Genomic DNA, 18,100 nt, shown 5'->3' with positions numbered 1-18,100 from the left:
ATCTGGTCTCTCCGGACCCTGCATTCTCTATATCCGGTCTCCCCAGACCCTGGGGTACCCTAAACTCTGGGGTGGGTATTGAGGAGCACCCAGTACAAAAGTTCATATCACTCAGAGGTCCTTTTGAAATGTTTATAGGTTGAGTATCAAATGAACCCAATGCATTTCAGAGGGAAGGCCTCCCCCTTCCTCAGGGCTTGAGTAGTGGATGAGATGCAATAGAAGGATTTTTGTTAGAGTTTGATAAAGATTCTCAAATCTTACGGCACTATGAACTGCCGATATATCCATCAGAACCAAGCCCTTCTTCTCCTGGTGTAGCGCAATCACACACACACCAGACACTGCTGGAGCATATATCCTGAACAGGGGCGGACTGACCATTTGGAAACTCGGGCACTGCCCAAGGGCCCGGGGTCAGTAGGGGGCCCCATGAGATGCCCCGGTACCTTTTTCATAGGTTTTTTTTTAGTTTGGGCAAGGACACAGGGGCCCCATAATCCCCTATTGCCCGGGGGCCCCATGAGTTGTCAGTCCGCCCCTGATCCTGAAGGAGCAGAGCAGGAAGATGTCTGTGTGTGTATGGGAACCTTAGGAGATGTCTACTGTGTTGAAGAGTGTCTAAGGAAGAGTTGGGTAGAAGCTGCTATGCTGGACATTGCAAGAAGATCTTACAGTTAACCAACTATAGCACCTACAACTGCTCACATTGGGTCAAGGGCCTAAAATCTACTTATAGAAAGAAGATGAACCATTTACCATTACCAACAACCGGCGACTGCTCACACAGAATTATTACCATCTGCTTGGCTGTTCCTTAAGGGCCAGCAACAACATTAATTGCTACTAGAAGACCTGAGATAAAGGGGTTTATTTACTAAAGCTGGAGAGTCCAAAATCAGACTCCCTTCTGCATAGAAACCAATCAGCTTCTAACCTCAGCTTGTTCAATGAAGCTTTGGCAATGAAACCTGGAAGCTGATTGGTTTCTATGCAGAAGTGAGTCTGATTTTGCACTCTCCAGCTTTAGTAAATAAACCCCAAAGTGTCCATTTTTGGGTATCCTTTGCCTCAATTCCTCACTGCAAAGTTTATTGAGAAAATAAAAATCTAAAAAGATTACAGTGATTGGCACCCAACTTTCTTTCTACCCCACAATAAGCCAAGGATTCTGCCTTGAAATGGAAATGTTCGCTTGTCACACCTATTAGGGGGCCATTCTCAACCATCCGAAGAGGAGGAATACTACAAAAACGTGTTGTGCTAATTGTTATCAAAAAGCCATAATTATACCTGGTTGTTCTGTCTTGATGACAACATTGAGAGACTGCAGCACTTGGCTCTGATAATTACCTATAAGAAGGAAATTGACACCTTTAGGTACATAAGCATATGGATGACTGCAAATGATGCAAAGTTTCCTTGTCTAAAATGACAGCGCTGAGCAAACCCTTTGGCGCTATATAAATACTGTATAATAATAGTAATGATTCGCTTCTATAAGACCAATAATGCATATATGGTGGATACTGGTGTGTCAAGTGGAACTAAACTCTTTACTCATCAATTACATAGGCATTAGGTTTGAAGAGATCAGCTATATATTTTGGGTGTATTAAAAAATAAGGAGTGCAAAGATTTACAGTTCATTTTCTTTACAAAACTGCCACAACTTGAGTAGAAAAGCTTGTCTCCCGCCAGCATGTTGCAAAGAAGGATCTTTGTCCTCTCTGTGAATGTAGCAGTCTCTCTGCTGAGGTCTGACACACCCCCTGCTAGGTAATGCTAGAGCACTCCAATCAGCAGGGAGCATGAGCTTTGCTGATTGGAGAACTCTGACTTAGCAGGGCATGTGTCAGCAGAGAGACCACTGTATAAATGCTCTTCTATTGAATAGACCTTTATCTAGGATTTATTTTGGTGCCTTATCCCAGAGACAAATTCAGATTTTAATTAACTGATACGGCGAGTACTGACGGCTTGGGGTACATACCCTCTGGCCAGACCTCCACCGCAGGCAGCGGTTGTTTACTATACAAAAAGCGCTATTGATGTTTTTAACATGTGAGTGTAATGTGAAAGTTAATTAAAATCTGAATTTGTCTCTGGGATAAGGCACCATATATTCTTTTCTCTTTGCATGCATTTGGCTGTTACAACAAGGAGTGGATCAAAGGAGGGATCATCCCTCACAGGCATACAAGCTACTTGCAAGGCTGCAGGATTGAAGCACATATTAGAAGGAGAGAGTGGATCAAAGGAGGGATCATCCCTCACAGACACACAGGCTAATTATAAAGCTGCAGGATTGAAGCAAACCATATGTTGGAAGGAGAGTATGATTTGATTTGACTTGAACACTATAGCACTTTCTTTTTTGCACTTGGGACTTTTCATTTATACCTTTTTGGATTTTTTGGACTTTATATATTATTTTTATCATGAATTATTATTTGATTTATTAATTGGCACATATATAGGAGTATTTACAATTTTTTAAAGGTATCATCAATTGTTGATTTATTCATATTATTTTTCAAGCACTGAGCACTTTTTAATTAGTATTAGAGCGCGGTAATTATTGAATTAATTGAAACCACTCTGGCACTAAACACTGCGTTGTGAGGAGACAGAGTGGAGAGTTATGTGAGCCTCCATTCCAATAACTACTGGGTTTCTCTCCAGCTCCAACAGCCAAACATGACAGGGGGAGCAAGTAGATGGTAAGTGGTAGATAAGTATATGGATACCACCCACTATTCTAAAGCAAACCTGTTACTTTGCCTTAAATAAACAAATTATAGGGTCACTTTAAAGCTCATCTACATCTTAAATAAACCCAACTCTTTCAACTCCATTACAAAATACACAGTATACATATCTTATCCAAAATTCTTCCAGCATGGGTCTTTTCTCTTCTTGCTCACCTTCATTCATGGGTGATCCTAACTGCTATACCTATTGACCATTCTGGCACTAAACGCTGCTCACAGGGAGGCAGAGGGGAGTTATATATGCCTCTATCCCAAGACCTACTGGGTTTGTCTCTGACTCCGAGAGCCAAACAAGACAAGGGAGCAAATGGAAGGTAAGTATATGGTGACATCCCACTATTGTAACGCAAACCTGTTACTTTGCCTTAATTAAACAAATTATGGGATCGCTTTAAAGCCCATCTGCATCTAAAATTAACCCAATCCTTCCAATCCCTTTACAAAATACACAGTATACATATCCTAATTCCAAATTTCTTCCAGCAGGTCATGGGTCTTTTCTCATCTTGCCCACCTTCATTGATGGTTTACAGAATACCTTTGATTTTCGTTCTGTGCAGAAATAGTATGAGCCTAAGCCAACATGATGGTGCCCTAACAGTGGATGGGTCCATGATGGCCTGGGCTCTCAGAAAATGGGTTGAAGTGTAGTAGTTCTGGAGCTTAAAATGGCAAGTCTGTGGGGGACAGTGGCCAGAGAGGAGATATGTATTCCAAGAAATTTGCTTATAGGGAGATACAGAATTTATTTTTGATTCCAAAAAACCTAGTGGATTCTACTCCTTTTAATCACTAACTGATGGTATATGTATTTTCGCAGGTGCACAGAGACACACTACACTGTAGCACATATGTGATATTAGATGGAACTAAATATGAAAATCAGGCATTTTTTGCCCAGTTTGCATTACAATGGCATTTTCCTGAATATAAAATATATGGGAAATTTGGTGCAGCAACTGTCTGATTTGCATGCATGGGTATGTAATGCAGACCGTCTATATGCCAAGGAGGAAGCATAGAATGTAGGCCTTCTGCCATGATATGCTAAACAGGCAGACGCAATAAGGATATGGAACTTCTGCTGAAATGTATACAACTTGCTGGCTCTGAACTTTGTTTACCTAACTGAGGAGCTAAAATGGGTTGCTCTGGGAGGTTGTGTCCTCCTCCTGAAAAAAATATATAGTTCCCAATTGTCTTTATTTGGAAAGAACGTCCCCTGTGTCCTTCATTCCTCCTCTAATCTCCTTCTTTTAGCTCTGATGTAGAGTTTGGTGCATTGTTGTACATGTCCAATCATTTTCTATTTATCCTCAACCATTGTCCATGCACCCAAACACATGCCTGATTTACCGCTGGGTTTGCCTTTCTCTGACAGCTTTGCAATCCTCATCTCTGCTCCACCTGCTGCTACTGCCATCTCCTCTGTTCTTTTATTTCAACCTGGAATCTCTTTCTCTTCAGCCTTTGGGAGGCTGTTGTTAATGTAACTCCTGTGCGCACTTGTTGGAGTGACATTGTTCCTGGCTTCATTCTTGGCATCCTACTGATACCAGGAGTCGGCCAGGATCCCAAAAACTCCAAGGCGGCTTTATGGAGAGTGGAAGTTTTTTCCCCTCTGAACTGACCAAACTTGGATTTGTATGCAGACTCTCCTACTGCACAGAAGTCAATCGCTTAGCCTTTGTTCACATTATGAACCACGTATGAATCATACATGAACTGCACCACATTCCTGTGCAATTCACATCTAATTCAGTGCAGTGCACGCACCAATGTCATGTCAAGTCATGTCATGTGCGCACCAATTTTTGAACCACACTGCAACTGGACGTTTTGTACCATACAATCCAGTGCAGGCAAACACACCACGTTTGCGAGCTACATTTTGGGTATTGTTAAGATTGCACACCCACTGCAGACCGCAAGGGCAGTGCAGTTTGAAAACGGTGCGCGAAACGACACGGAACGTGGGTTTCCCACACTGCAATCTAGTGTGGGCTTAGCACTGGTGAACTGCTGTCAAAAGGGACATTAAGAAACATTTCCGTTGATCAGCAGTTGCAGTCAGTTAGCTGTAGTCACTGATCAGTGTATTCTGACAGCAAAGAGTGGCACTGTCAGAATGCAATGTCCTGGCAAGGGGGTTCCTTCATCCACCTTATTTGCGTAAATGGAAGAATCTGGTATAGCAGTGTATGGCCAGCTTAACAATGAACTTCTCTTTTGTGTTCCCTTTTGGTCGGCTAAATATACCATAGAAAGTGCTTAGGTTTATCTGTTTGATACGTGCAAACAAGATACCTGTTGATGCTGCCAGAAATGTTGGGAACTGATAACTTCCTGAACTCACTGCCTGTGAAGGAGGGGTTATGGAAACAAGGGAGGGGGTGAGGGAGGAGACGAGATGAGGATAGGACTGGATTATTTCCAATCCATCAGAAATGGAGTGGGCAGGGCTGACACCATGGGGTTGATTTGCTAAAACTGGAGAGTGCATAATCTGGTGCCACTGTGCCTAGTAGCCAATCAGCTTGTTCTATTAAACTTTAACAAAACTTGCAAGCTGATTGGTTTCTATGCAGAGCTGCACCAGATTTTTCACTTTCCATTTTTAGTAACTCAACCCCATAATGTGCTTCTACCTTCCTCTTTGGAATGGCCACACTGACTTTCTAACTCTGAAATCCTAAACATATGGAGGTTGATTTACTAAAAGTGGAGTGTGCAAAATCTTGTGCAGCCCTGCACAGAAACCAATCAGCTTCCAGGTTGTCAAAGCTTAAGGCTCCATGCACACTGGGCGTTTTAACAACGCTGGTAATGTTAGTTCTGTATAGTTACGTTGAAAACGTGGATTTTTCAGCGTTTTTGTATTAGTGTTTAGCAGTGTTTTGCCATGTGTTTTCACGTTTCCATTTTTTTGACTCCAAAAAAAAAAATTTTTTTTGACTCAAAAAAAGTACACAATCGCTGGTTTGCCATGATTTGCCACGTTTTTCAGCGTTTTTACAGCTAAAAAAACCCTATAGGAACCCACTATTCCTGGGGGTTTTTTTCCAGCCAAAAAACGTCCCTGCCAAGAAACGTTGATTAGAGTTTATGTGTGCATGGACACATTGGATAGCATGCTGGGGGGTTTACTAGCTGTAGAATAATAACTTCAAAAGCCAAAAACAGCCCCTGTAAAAATTTCCAGTGTGCATGAGGACTAATTGAACAAGTTGAAGTTAGAAACTGATTGGCCACCATGCACAGCTGCTCCAGATTTTGCACTCTCCAGTCTTAGTAAATCAACCCCAATATACTGTATATCTGGCACATTAAGAATCATTTTTCTGTACTTGCTGCCAGTTTACAGGCATAAGGCCCCTTTCACACTGATCGTCTGATCGGGTCCGCCTGTCAGATTTTCTAGCAGACCTGATCGGACCATCCATAGACCTCTATGGACCAGCGGGTGTCAATGGACAAGTCTTGCATCTAATCCGATCCTGTACACCAAGAACATCTGGATGGGGATCCATTCCTCATCTCTCCGGTGGATCGGATGACAGTCGGGTGGAAACGGACAGGTGGACCACCCGATAGGAAAAAGTAGGCTGTGTCTGTGTGCGCTCTGCAGTAGCAGCGCAGTCACAGACCTGTCATCCGCTTGCTCAGTGGGGATCGGTGGAGAGATCCCCCGCTGAGCAAACAGGTCTGCTGGCGGGTCCGCCCCGTCTGTAAGGGTCCTAAAGCATGCAGAAATATGAATGCATTGCAGGTTAGATTGTAAGCTCCCAGGATCAGGGCCCTCCTATCCCTCTTGTATTGAACTGTATTGTTGCTGTATTGTCTCCCCTTATATTGTAAAGCGCTGAGCAAACTGTTGGCGCTATATAAATCATGTATAATAATAATAATAATAAATGCAATTAATATGTTTTCTTAATTTTGCCTTGGGATACACTTTAATAGTTCCTCACCATGCCACCTGAGATTCTGGACGCTGTTATATAAGATATGTCCAACCTCCCCGGCGGCTTGTGTGAAGTCCTGCAACGTCATACTGCAGAGCCGTTCCCCCGTGATGTCAAACTCCTGGAACGAGATGCAGCTGGCGTCCAATTGGTTGGTGTCCACAAACTGCTGCAGCCACTCCCACACCTGGTATTTGTTCCAGTACTGCGGGTGGACGTCGTGCCACTGGGCCGCGAAGAAACCTGCAGATGGCCAAAACAGCATGTCAGGGCAAGAAGAGTTGGCAAAAGGTGGAGATTTTATAGAAGCTATTAAATCCAATTATAACTGGATGTGTTTTGCTCTGTTTGTGAAAGGAGTATAACCACCACCACATGTAAATTATAATTGATATTGTTAATTGTTTCCTGCCAGGAGAGGCTTTGACATCCTTCCTGGTATTGTGAGTCTTTGTTTTTCCACCTGCTAATTATATTATATAAATTTGCAAATTAAAAATATGTCAGGTGGTGAAAACCTCGGTAATAGTACTATTTAAAGCTCAGCACCAGTCAAAATATTCTTTAACCCTTTTCTGTTCTATGGAAAATGAAAGAGACTCTGGTGGGTTTTTATTATTATCTATGACCTCCTGTCAGGTGTGTACCCAGTAGCTATTTTTATTGCAGTTTTCCACAATCCCAGCAGGATTCAGACTAGGAGGGGCAAAGATAGCAATATGAGCCAGTCAGGGTTCTACTGCTGTCAGTCTAACACTGGGAACATGTTCACAGGAGGTAACAGCGCATCATGACCTCATCAGTCTGCTAATCTTTTATATTAGTGTGGCACTCAGTTCTATCTTTACAAGCTCAATGGAATTCAAGTCATAAATTTTGTGTATGTTAATGACACCAATCAGCTGATTATACTAAATATACATGCGTTGTGGAGCACTCTTTCTTTACATGTTTCCTACTACATGTTTGAGTCTTATCCTGAGTGGTTCAGCTACCCTAAGTAAGATCCATTGTTTGGAAGATCTTTATCTACTCTTTTGGTGATCTGGAGGAGGATTGAGTGACCAGCTCTCTGGGTTGTTTAACAAAGCGCGATTGACCACTCTTAACAGGGGGTCATGCCTTTCTGCTGGTGACACAACAACTGTCCTTGGATTTCCTTTGTTTCATCATTGCCTCTGGAACTTTTCTTTATTTTTCGGATGGACTAATTTTTGACACATTTTTTATTGTTTTCTTACAATCATTTGTCACTTTTTTAAGCGCCGCACTCTGATGTATATATTGTTTATTGCCTAGTATCAGGGTGTTTGTGTTCAACCACTATATGGTATACACCTAATTTTTGATTATTTATTGTAATTTTTATTAGCACAGGTTTATATATATATATATATATATATATATATATATATATATATATATTTCCTTTTTTTTTAAATCTCTTATATTAGTGTGGCACTCAATTCTATCTATACAAGCACAATGTAAATCAGGTCATACATTTTGTGTATCTTAATGACACCAATCAGCTGATTATATTAAATATAAATAGCCTAAAACCCATGTGCTGTAAATAAATATTAAAAATATTCCTAATACTAATTAACGTGATTTTCCAATAACCAGCTATGGTACATATGTAGTTATTCACAAAGTGCAAGTGCACTTTTTGTGAATCTTTATAACCTTGGTTCAGGGGCGGACTGACAACTCATGGGGTCCCCGGGCAATAGGGGATCATGGCCTTGCCCAAACTGTGTCCTTGCCCAAACTCAACAAAGCCTATGAAAAAGGTACCAGGGGCATCTCATGGGGCCCCCTACTGACCTCGGGCCCTCGGGCAGTGCCCGAGCTTCCAAATGGTCAGTCCGCCCCTGCCTTGGTTTACTTATCATCAGTGTCCTGTTACTTCTTCATTGTCCGATTAGCAGGCTGGAATCAGGTTTGGGCCAGGACTGTTCTGCACTCCCTGGCAGAGGGGTCTAGTCTAGGTAACAGGACTGGCTACAGAAAATTGCTAACCTACTTTGTTCATGAAAGAATGTGGAGTATCAGTAGGAATTGACTGTAGTCACATATAAAAATTCACTTATCCATTAAGTGATGTAGACTGTACTCCACTTGTGTTCACAAAAGAGATAACTGTCTCTAAAGTGATCTTCAGCTAGCATATGCAAACACAATGCAAATGTTGTCCAACTGACAGTGTGCAAGTGCTCTCTACTCCTTAATAATCAGATATTTGGTTCTTCCCTACAACAATATCGTTCTATATTCTACAAGCATACAAAAAAGCTTCCTATTAACTAGTGACCCCCTCACCCTAAAATTAAAAGCAGATGTATCAGCTACCCATGAAGGCACAGGAGGGGGCACCAGCCTCCTGCGCCTTCATGGGTAGCAGATACCTCCACTTTTGGGCGACATACAGCAAATGTCCAATTTTATATAATGTATTAATTTGTTTTTTTATTAATATGCTTTCTTTAACACTATAGGACAATTTGATCATTTGGCTCCTGATGAAGCAGAATTTTACTGGTCCGGGAAACTCATTGGGCTATCATTATCTATCACAACCACTATAGGAGTGTATATCTCCACTGTGTGTGTGTGTGTGTATATATATATATATATATATATATATATATATATATAATTACTAGGTTTTTTTTGTAAAGTTATGCTCCTGTTCCTTAGAATTATTTTAAGCAAATGAATTTAGAGTTTATACAAATAAACATATCTTGTTTTTATCAAGATGGAAATATATTCATTGTGGTGCCTCAAAAGTCCTGCCATTCTGTGAGTTTTATTTAATGAGTAGTTATTTGAGATGTGACACCTCTAGTGAAAGCCTTTTCTACTATCTCCCATAGCATTCATGGGTCGTAAAAGAGCAGAGAGATCCACTATAGCATACATGGGTCACAAAAGAAGAGTAGATAGATCTACTATAGCATACATGAGTTGTCAAAGAAGAGTAGAGAGATCTACCATAGTGTAAATGGGTAATAAATGAAGAGTAGAGAGATCTCTCATAGTGTACATAGGTCATAAAAGAAGAGTAGAGAGGGGTGGAGAAGCTTGTAAGCAGGTTAGAATTAGCTAGGTATGTGCTATCCCAGCCTGTACGGTAGGGATTAGTGTTTCCCTTTGGCGAGGTTCTTGGGTCCAACTCACTGCATCTGTGAGTATAAATTGGGACAGTGTACCAGGTCCAGGACCGGTGGTCTATACCCTTGGATTTGGCCTAGAGTCTGGAGGATCTACTGTGAGAGAAGGCCAGTTCACTTGCCTGGCCCTGGCCATCTCCCCGGAACCCTACAGATAAAATCATCTGGGAAAGGTGCAGGAATGGCGCAACTATCTTGTACATCTTCAAGACTTGGTGATCACCCCAAAGAGACCAGCTTGTGAAACTTGCCTCTGTTGGATGTCGCAACTAAACAGACACACCTCTGCAGGTAAACCAGGACAGCATCCTGGTTAGGATTAGGGACTAGGGATTGAGGAAAATGGACTGTACTCTTGAAGTTCTGTTGGACTTTTAATGTTGCACTTTATTCAGTAAAGCATTGAAACTTTGTCTTTTGCCTCGTCTGAAACCTCATCTGATACTTAAGGGGTGTAATGCAAGTAACCGGCACAAATTTGCACTTAGTCTACAGCTTGGGTCACTAGCGCATGGAGTATGAAGAGTTAACATGCCAAGAGTCACCGTAATGCAAGTTACACACGTGGTTGTCATGAGCAACAAAGGTATAGTCAACGAGCAGCTTGTCCATAAAGTGTACCTGTTATAGGTGGAATTGCCTCTAGCCATGAGGAAGATGTTGTTGACACTCCCTACGCTGCATTCTGTCTCCCTTAGCAATGAGAACAAACCTGCACTGCAGAGGTCTCCATCCTGTACATAGGTATGGAAACTCAAGAGATAAAGCTAAGTGCACATTTGGAGCCTACGCTATATGCATGGCGGGGTTCCATGCTGCTACCAGGACTGGAAGTGGGAAATGCTTGACAGGTGGCTATGGTCAGTGTTCGGCATGGCCCGCCTAATTGCAAGCTACACTGGGAAGATGTACATTTACACGGGGACCCAATAGTAACTGGAGAACAGTTGTTGTGCAAGTGTACATGATGTACATCTCTAAGAGTAGAGGCGTAGAGGCCCACCTTAAGGTGGAGCATTCCCTGATGGCAACCTCAGCCTTGTCCCAGGGCATTGGTAAATATGGCACTAAAACAAAGGTACCCCATATCTGTGAAGTGGTGAGAGAGAAATCCTGTACAAGTTACCTAGCCTAGCCGAGAGGAACCCACCCTGAGGGGTAGACCTCTTGCATTTCCCAGACTTGGCATCCAACGAGGTAGGTGGAAAACATGGAGGATGTGACAAAACAACCACCACCCAAACCCTTGCTACAAGCTGGACCAGCAAGAAGAGTAACTAGACAGTTCCAAAAGAGGAGAGGGCTATGACGGGCATAGAGGGAGAAGGAATTGACCAGTCAAATTTTGTAAGAAGTTTAAAGGTATGATAGTTGTACATCTGTCTGAGCCAGAGATGGATCGAGTAGGTGGGTGAACAGCCTTTATTACATAGAAGCCTCATCTGACAAAATGTCCCTCACCTTCACATGTGGAATAAGGAGAAGTCCAGGAAGGCTGGTGGGAATGTGGATGTGCATTGAGGCTCGGGTTAATATTCATAATGTTGTTTCTTTGTAAAATCATGATCTGTAGAAAAAAAAATTATATTAGTATATAATACATAAATGATCATCCAAATCCAGTTGGGGAGTAACAAGTATACCAGAAGTAGTGGCAGGTTCCCAGTCAATGGCCCTGATAGGTATCCAACTCTGACTTACATTTCTTTTATCTATGGATTTATTCAATCTTTCCCTTAACCCTCATAATAGATGAAAAAGCTATTTTCCAGGTTTTCACATTATCACTCGCCAAAACTCAGCTTTAGTCTCCTTCTGCCAGGAATTGAGCAGATTTGTGGAGCCCACGTTATCTTAATTATGGCTATTCAAACATCTCTCTCCTCTTGCTTCTATAGCTGATAATTAGTGCAAAAAACACAATCATTGACACATGACCTGCCTGTAGTGGACTCTCAGAGACCTGTAAATAATCATTTAGAATGACAGTTATAGTTGTAGAACTTGGGGTTGATTTACTAAAACTGGAGAGAGCAATATCTGATGCAGCTCTGCATAGTAACCAAATAGCTTCCATTTTTATTTTTGTCAAAGATTGATTGAACAAGCTGAACTTAGAAGCTACCATCAGTGCCAGGATAAAGTCACCCAGGGCAAAGAAGCCAAACTGCGCCCCCCCCCCCCCCCCTTGCGCTTAGGGAATGCTACCCTGAGCAGTCACCCAGTTGTCAGAATGCCTTGTATCACAATGAGCTCACTGGCGCCCCATCCATACAGTAACCTGCTGCGCCCAGGGCAGCTGTCCCTCCTGCCTACTCCTTGTCCCGGCCCTGGCTACCATGCACAGCTGCACCAGATCTTGCCCTCTCCAGTTTTAGTAAATCAACCCCGTTATGTTTGTTGACAACATAATGCGAGTTAACACAATATATAGTACCATGCTTTATATGTGCATTTCAATGCCTTGCCATTATTTCGTAAACTGCACCTCAGCACACATATACTTTGCATGCAGGACCCAGTTTTCCTGCATTGAGGTATGTTGACAATCCATTAATAAGGAATGATCCACCTAATGCAATGCACCACAAAGCACTAGAAAGCATACATTAAAGGATGTGTATTAGCCACAATGATGTGGGTGTTTTATTGTCACCATTGTGGTATACAAATTGTTAATAAAGAAAGGATGCAAAGAAAAAGAAAGAAAAAAAGAAAGAGAGAACGAAAGAGAGAGAGAAAGAAAGAGAGAAAGAAAGAAAGAGAGGGAGAAAGAGAGAGAAAGAAAGAGAGAAAGAGAGAAAGAGAGAAAGAAAGAAAGAAAGAAAGAAAGAAAGAGAAAGAAAGAAAGAAAGAAAGAGAAAGAAAGAAAGAAAGAAAGAAAGAAAGAAAGAAAGAAAGAAAGAAAGAAAGAGAAAGAAAGAAAGAAAGAAAGAAAGAAAGAAAACTAGTATTGTAAGGGAGGTGACTATGAAGTGAAAGTGCAGAGAAACTTGGCAATGTTACAGATATTGATATTTTTTAAGGTTTTAACTGGAAATGCAATACCTGCACAGCCCTCCCTCCTGGCAGTGAAAATGAATGACTCTGTAATGACAGTTACTCAATGTTTTTATACTGCCTGATTCTGAGTGACAGCACTGACAATGGGCCTGATTGTTTTATGACAGAGCTACTGATCCCGGAGCACAAACTAGGAACATGCAGCTGGGAACTTTACACATAACAGACTCTGATGTTCTCTACACCACAATGTCACCTTCACTGGGTACACAGACAATGGGCTTACAGCACAGCAAATCACACTGCATCTAGGAGACACCTATGACACCTTAACCATCCTTCCTATTTACTTCCTTCCTTCTTACTTCCATCTTTTGTTCTCCTGTCCTTCCTTTCTCTCATTTTGCCTTAGTTCTCATTCCTTCTTTCCTTCCTCCCTCTCTTCCATCCTCTCTATTTCCCACCCATACTTATTTCCTTTGTTTGTTCCTCCATTTTTTTCTCCCTTCCTTCATACCTCCCATCCTCTCCCCTATCCACCATTCCTTCAATACATCCTTACTTCCCTCCTTCTGTCCTCTCTTCCTTATTTCACCAGTTCTTTCTTCATTTCTTTCTCTCTTTCTTCCATCCCACGCTTTCATTTCATTGTTCATACATCTCCTGTTCACCCTTCCTTACTTTTTCTTTCCTCCCTTTTTTTAATAGTCTATCCTTCTTTCTTCCTTGGTTCCCGCATTCCTTCACTTTCTTTCTCCCATCCTTTCTTCCTCCTTCAATCAATTACACCCTACTCTCTTGTCCTTCCTTCCAATTCTTACATTCTTTGTTTCTCCCTCCATTTCTTTCTCCCATCCTTCATTCCTAATTACCTTCCCCCCTCCCATCTTTTCTCCTATCCATCTTTCCTTCTGTCCTTCACTACATGTTTCACCAGTTCTTTCATCCTTCCTTTTTTTACTTTTTGCCTTCTTTCTATCCTCCAACTTTCCATCCTCCCTCTCCTCCTTTCTTTCCATCCTCCCTCTCATTCCTTCCTTCCTACATCTCATGTGTGTTTTTTCTTCTTTTTTTACTTCCTCCCTTTTTTCACTAGTCCATCCTTTCTCCTTCCTTGGTTCCCTCATTCCTTTCCTTTCTCTCATCCTTGCTCCCTTCGTCTTCCATTTCTTTGTCCCATTTTTACTTCCTTTTGTCCTATACTCCTTATTTCACCAGTTTTCAGCCTTTTTTTATTGTTTTACTTTCTTTCTACAGTCTTCCCTTCCAACTTTCCATCCTTTCCATCCTCCCATGCTTTCCCTCACCCTTCCTTCTTTTATTCCATTCTTTATACATATCCTGTATGTCTTTTCTTTCTTTTTCCTTACTCTCTTTTTTTCCTTAGTCCATCCTTCTTCCTTCCTTGGTTCCCTCATTCATTCCCTTTCCTTCTCCCATCCTCTCTCCCGCCTTCCATCAAATAACTTACTTTCTTAATTTCTTCCTATATTTTTGTCCCATCCTTCCTTCCTAATTTCCTTCCTCCATGCCACCCTTTCTCCCATCCACCCTTCCTTCAGTCTATTGTTATTTTCTTTTGTCCTTCACTCCTTATTTCACCAGTTCTTGCTTTCCACACTTTGTTTTTCTCTTCCCCTTTTCGTTTCTTTCTTCCTCCTCTGCCTTACCTTCTCCTTCTCTTCCTTCCTCCCTCTTCATTCCTTCCTTCTTTTCTCCCTCGCTTCCTTCCTCCTTCTTCATTCCTTCCTTCGCTTCTCCCTCTCTCATTTCTTTCCTTCTTCCTTCTCTCTGTCTCTCCTTTCTTTCCTACTTCCTTCTCCCTCACTTCCTTCCTCCCTCTCTTCCTTCCTTCCACCTTTCTTCCTTCCTTCCCTCTCTTCCTTCCTCGTTTATCTTCTCCCTCTCTTCCTTCCTTCTTTACCGTCTCCCTCTCTTCCTTCCTCCCTCTCATCCTTCCTTCTCTTTCTTACCTTCGCCCTCTCTTCCTACTCTTCCTTACCTTCCCCTGCTCTACCTTACCTTCTCCCTCTCTTCCTTACCTTCTCCCACTCTTCCTTCCTTCCTCCCTCCCTCCCTCTCTTCCTTCCTTATCTTCTCCCTCCCTTCCTCTCATCCTTCCTTCTCCTTCTCTTCCTTACCTTCGCCCTCTCATTCTTCCTTCTCTTCCTTACCTTCTCCTTCTCTTCCTTACCTTCGCCCTCTCTTCCTTACCTTCGCCCTCTCTTCCTTACCTTCTCCCTCTCATCCTTCCTTCTCTTCCTTACCTTCTCCCTCTCTTCCTTACCTTTGCCCTCTCTTCCTTACCTTCGCCCTCTCTTTCTTCTCTTCCTTACCTTCTCCTTCTCTTCCTTACCTTCTTCCACTCTTCCTTACCTTCTCCTGCTCTTCCTTACCTTCTCCCTCTCTTCCTTCTTCCCTTACCTTCTCCCTCCCTTCCTGCCTTCCTTTCTGTGAAGTTAAGCCAAGAAGTAGCAGGTAAATCTTCCTGGAAGCTTTAAAACCCAGGACATTAATATATTCCAACTGTTTATAAATGGCTAGCACAGCCCCACTCTAGCATTGCCTATGGTGTCCTGCCTACACATGTATGGGAAGAGGCAGATAGCTGCACCCTGCAATGGACAGGACCTCAGCTGCGCAGAGCCAAACGTCGCCCCTGCAAAAATAACTTTACCCGCATCAGTAATTCTGAAGAACTCTTGACAAAGATATGTGAAAATGCTTCAAGAGGTCTCTGCATGAGTAACTTATGGCTTACCTTTACCGAGCTGTTAATCTGTAATTCATAGTTATTTTCAAAATGTTGACTTTCCAGAGAATCATAATCCATTGCTTAGCCGTGCGTGACATTCCTCTCCAAACAATGCATAGCTCGGTATATACTTACATTATCACATAAGTTGTCTAATTCCAGGCTCTTGTTACTAACTACAGGTCAACAGACTCAAATTTTTTCACTTTCATTGACAACTGTTCACAGAAAGATTGTCTGAACACCGAGACTGCCTGAGCGGACCTACAGCAAACGTAATTCTACCTTGAGAAGATTTTCAGGAATTAACGCGATGTAAACACAGCCATTTACAGGAATTATATTGTCATCGTTCGTGACCTTTTTTTCCTCTCTCTTTGATTTGTTTCCTCACATTACCCCCTTCTGTCTGCAAAACATTTTCATTGTTTGTTGGGATTCTATTGTATTATTGCACACTTAATTGTGGACAGATTGTTTTCTCCTATGCGCCCAGTTGTTTGCGCCCGGTTTTCGCTTTCTTTGATATTCCATGGTCAGTCTCTATATTCCATGTGCTTTTTTTCAGTGGGAATGCACTTGTGGCACTGAATATATGTAATGGCAAGGGATGCTGCGGTGTGCTGGAAAACCTATCCATTGTCACTGGGGGGGATCTATTGTTGCTGGGGAATTCTATTGTTGGTGGGGGGAGACCTATCGTTGCTAAGGAGGAAGTCTTATGTTCATAGGGGGTCAATTGTTGGCAGGAGGGATCTGTTGCTGAGGAATGGGTCTATTATTCCGGGATGTTGGAGGATTTATTGATGCTGGCTGCTGGGAAATCTATTGTTGCTGGGGTGAATTCCATTTTTGCTGGGGGATTTATTGTTTCTGGTGGTCTATTGTTGCTAGTGGGAGACCTTTTGTTGCTGGAGGGGGAGGTCTTATTTTCACAGGGGGTCAGTTGTTGCTGGGAGGGATCTATTGATGAGGAATGGATCTATTGTTGCTGGATTTATTCTTGCTGGCTGCTGGGAGATCTATTGTTGCTGGGGTGAATTCTATTTTTCGCTTGAGGTGTATTTTGTTGTGGGGGTTTACAGTTGGTGGGAGACCTATTGTTGCTGGGGGATCTATTGTTGCTGGTGGTCTGGAGGGGGAGATCTTATTTTCATAGGGGGTCAATTGTTGCTGGGAGGGATCTATTGATGAGGAATGGGTCTATTGTTGTTGGCTGTTGGAGGGTTTGTTGATGCTGGCTACTGGGAGATTTATTGTTGCTGGGGTGGATTCTATTTTCGCTTGGGGGGTATTTTGTTGTGGGGGTTTACAGTTGGTGGGAGACCTATTGTTGCTGGTGGTCTATTGTTGCTGGTGGTCTATATTTGCTAGTGGGGGACCTATTGTTGCTGGAGGGGGAGATCTTATTTTCACAGGGGATCAATTGTTGCTGGGAGGGATCTATTGATGAGGAATGGGTCTATAGTTGCTGGCTGTTGGAGGGTTTATTGATGCTGGCTACTGGGAGATCGAGTGTTGCTGGGGTGGATTCTATTTTTGCTGGTGGTCTATTGTTGCTAGTGGGAGACCTTTTGTTGCTGGAGGGGGAGGTCTTATTTTCACAGGGGGTCAATTATTGCTGGGAGGGATGTATTGATGAGGAATGGATCTACTGTTGCTGGCTGCTGGAGGGTTTATTGATGCTGGCTGCTGGGAGATCTATTGTTGCTGGGGTGGATTCTATTTTCGCTGTGGGACCTATTGTTGCTGGGGGTATTTATTGTTGCTGGTGGTCTATTGTTGCTAGTGGGAGACCTTTTGTTGCTGGAGGGGGAGTTCTTATTTTTACAGGAGGTCAATTGTTGCTGGGAGGGATCAATTGATGAGGAATGGGTCTATTGTTGGCTGTTGGAGGGTTTATTGATGCTGGCTACTGGGAGATTTATTGTTGCTGGGGTGGATTCTATTTTTGCTTGGGGGGTATTTTGTTGTGGGGGTTTACAGTTGGTGGGAGACCTATTGTTGCTGGTGGTCTATTGTTGCTGGAGGTAGAGGTCTTATTTTCACAAGCAGTCAATTGTTGCTGGGAGGGATCTATTGTTAAGGAATGGGTCTCTTGTTGCTTGCTGTTGGAGGGCTTATTGATGCTGGGTGCTAAGAGATCTATTGTTGCGGGGTGAATCTATATTTTTCTGGGGGAGTATTTTGTTGAGGAGTGTTTACAGTTGGTGGAGGGACCTCTTGTTGCCGGATGGTCTATGTTACTGCTTTTTTTATTATCATTAGCACATTCCATACAGATTACTTAACACCACAAAATGATATTTGATTCTGTATTCCCTAAATGGGGTTGTACTGGAAGGTGGGTAGGGAGAGGAACCTAGGGCAAAGCTTGGAGGTGGGTAGAAGATGAAGACAAGGTGTGACTCAAAATTGGGAAGT

The 18,100-nt window shown here is 42.5% G+C and overlaps 1 protein-coding gene across 1 annotated transcript in view; it reads right to left on the bottom strand.

Moving 5' to 3' along the window:
• Positions 1-11,482, bottom strand: part of EHF (ETS homologous factor) — a 31,488-nt gene extending 20,006 nt beyond the window's left edge. The window contains exons 1-3 of the mRNA XM_089684631.1: positions 11,380-11,482; positions 6,746-6,982; positions 1,294-1,353 (exon numbers count right to left, since the gene is read on the bottom strand). Coding sequence (XP_089540757.1) covers positions 1,294-1,353; positions 6,746-6,982; positions 11,380-11,482 — 400 coding nt within the window. The remainder of the gene's footprint in view (positions 1-1,293; positions 1,354-6,745; positions 6,983-11,379) is intronic.
• Positions 11,483-18,100: the final 6,618 nt, after the last annotated feature.

This window comes from Staurois parvus, unplaced genomic scaffold, assembly GCF_062004578.1.
Source record: "Staurois parvus isolate SC_StPar_1 unplaced genomic scaffold, SC_StPar_1.0 ptg000350l, whole genome shotgun sequence".
Classification (NCBI taxonomy): Eukaryota; Metazoa; Chordata; class Amphibia; order Anura; family Ranidae; genus Staurois; species Staurois parvus.
This window is presented reverse-complemented; position numbering and strand designations above follow the sequence as displayed.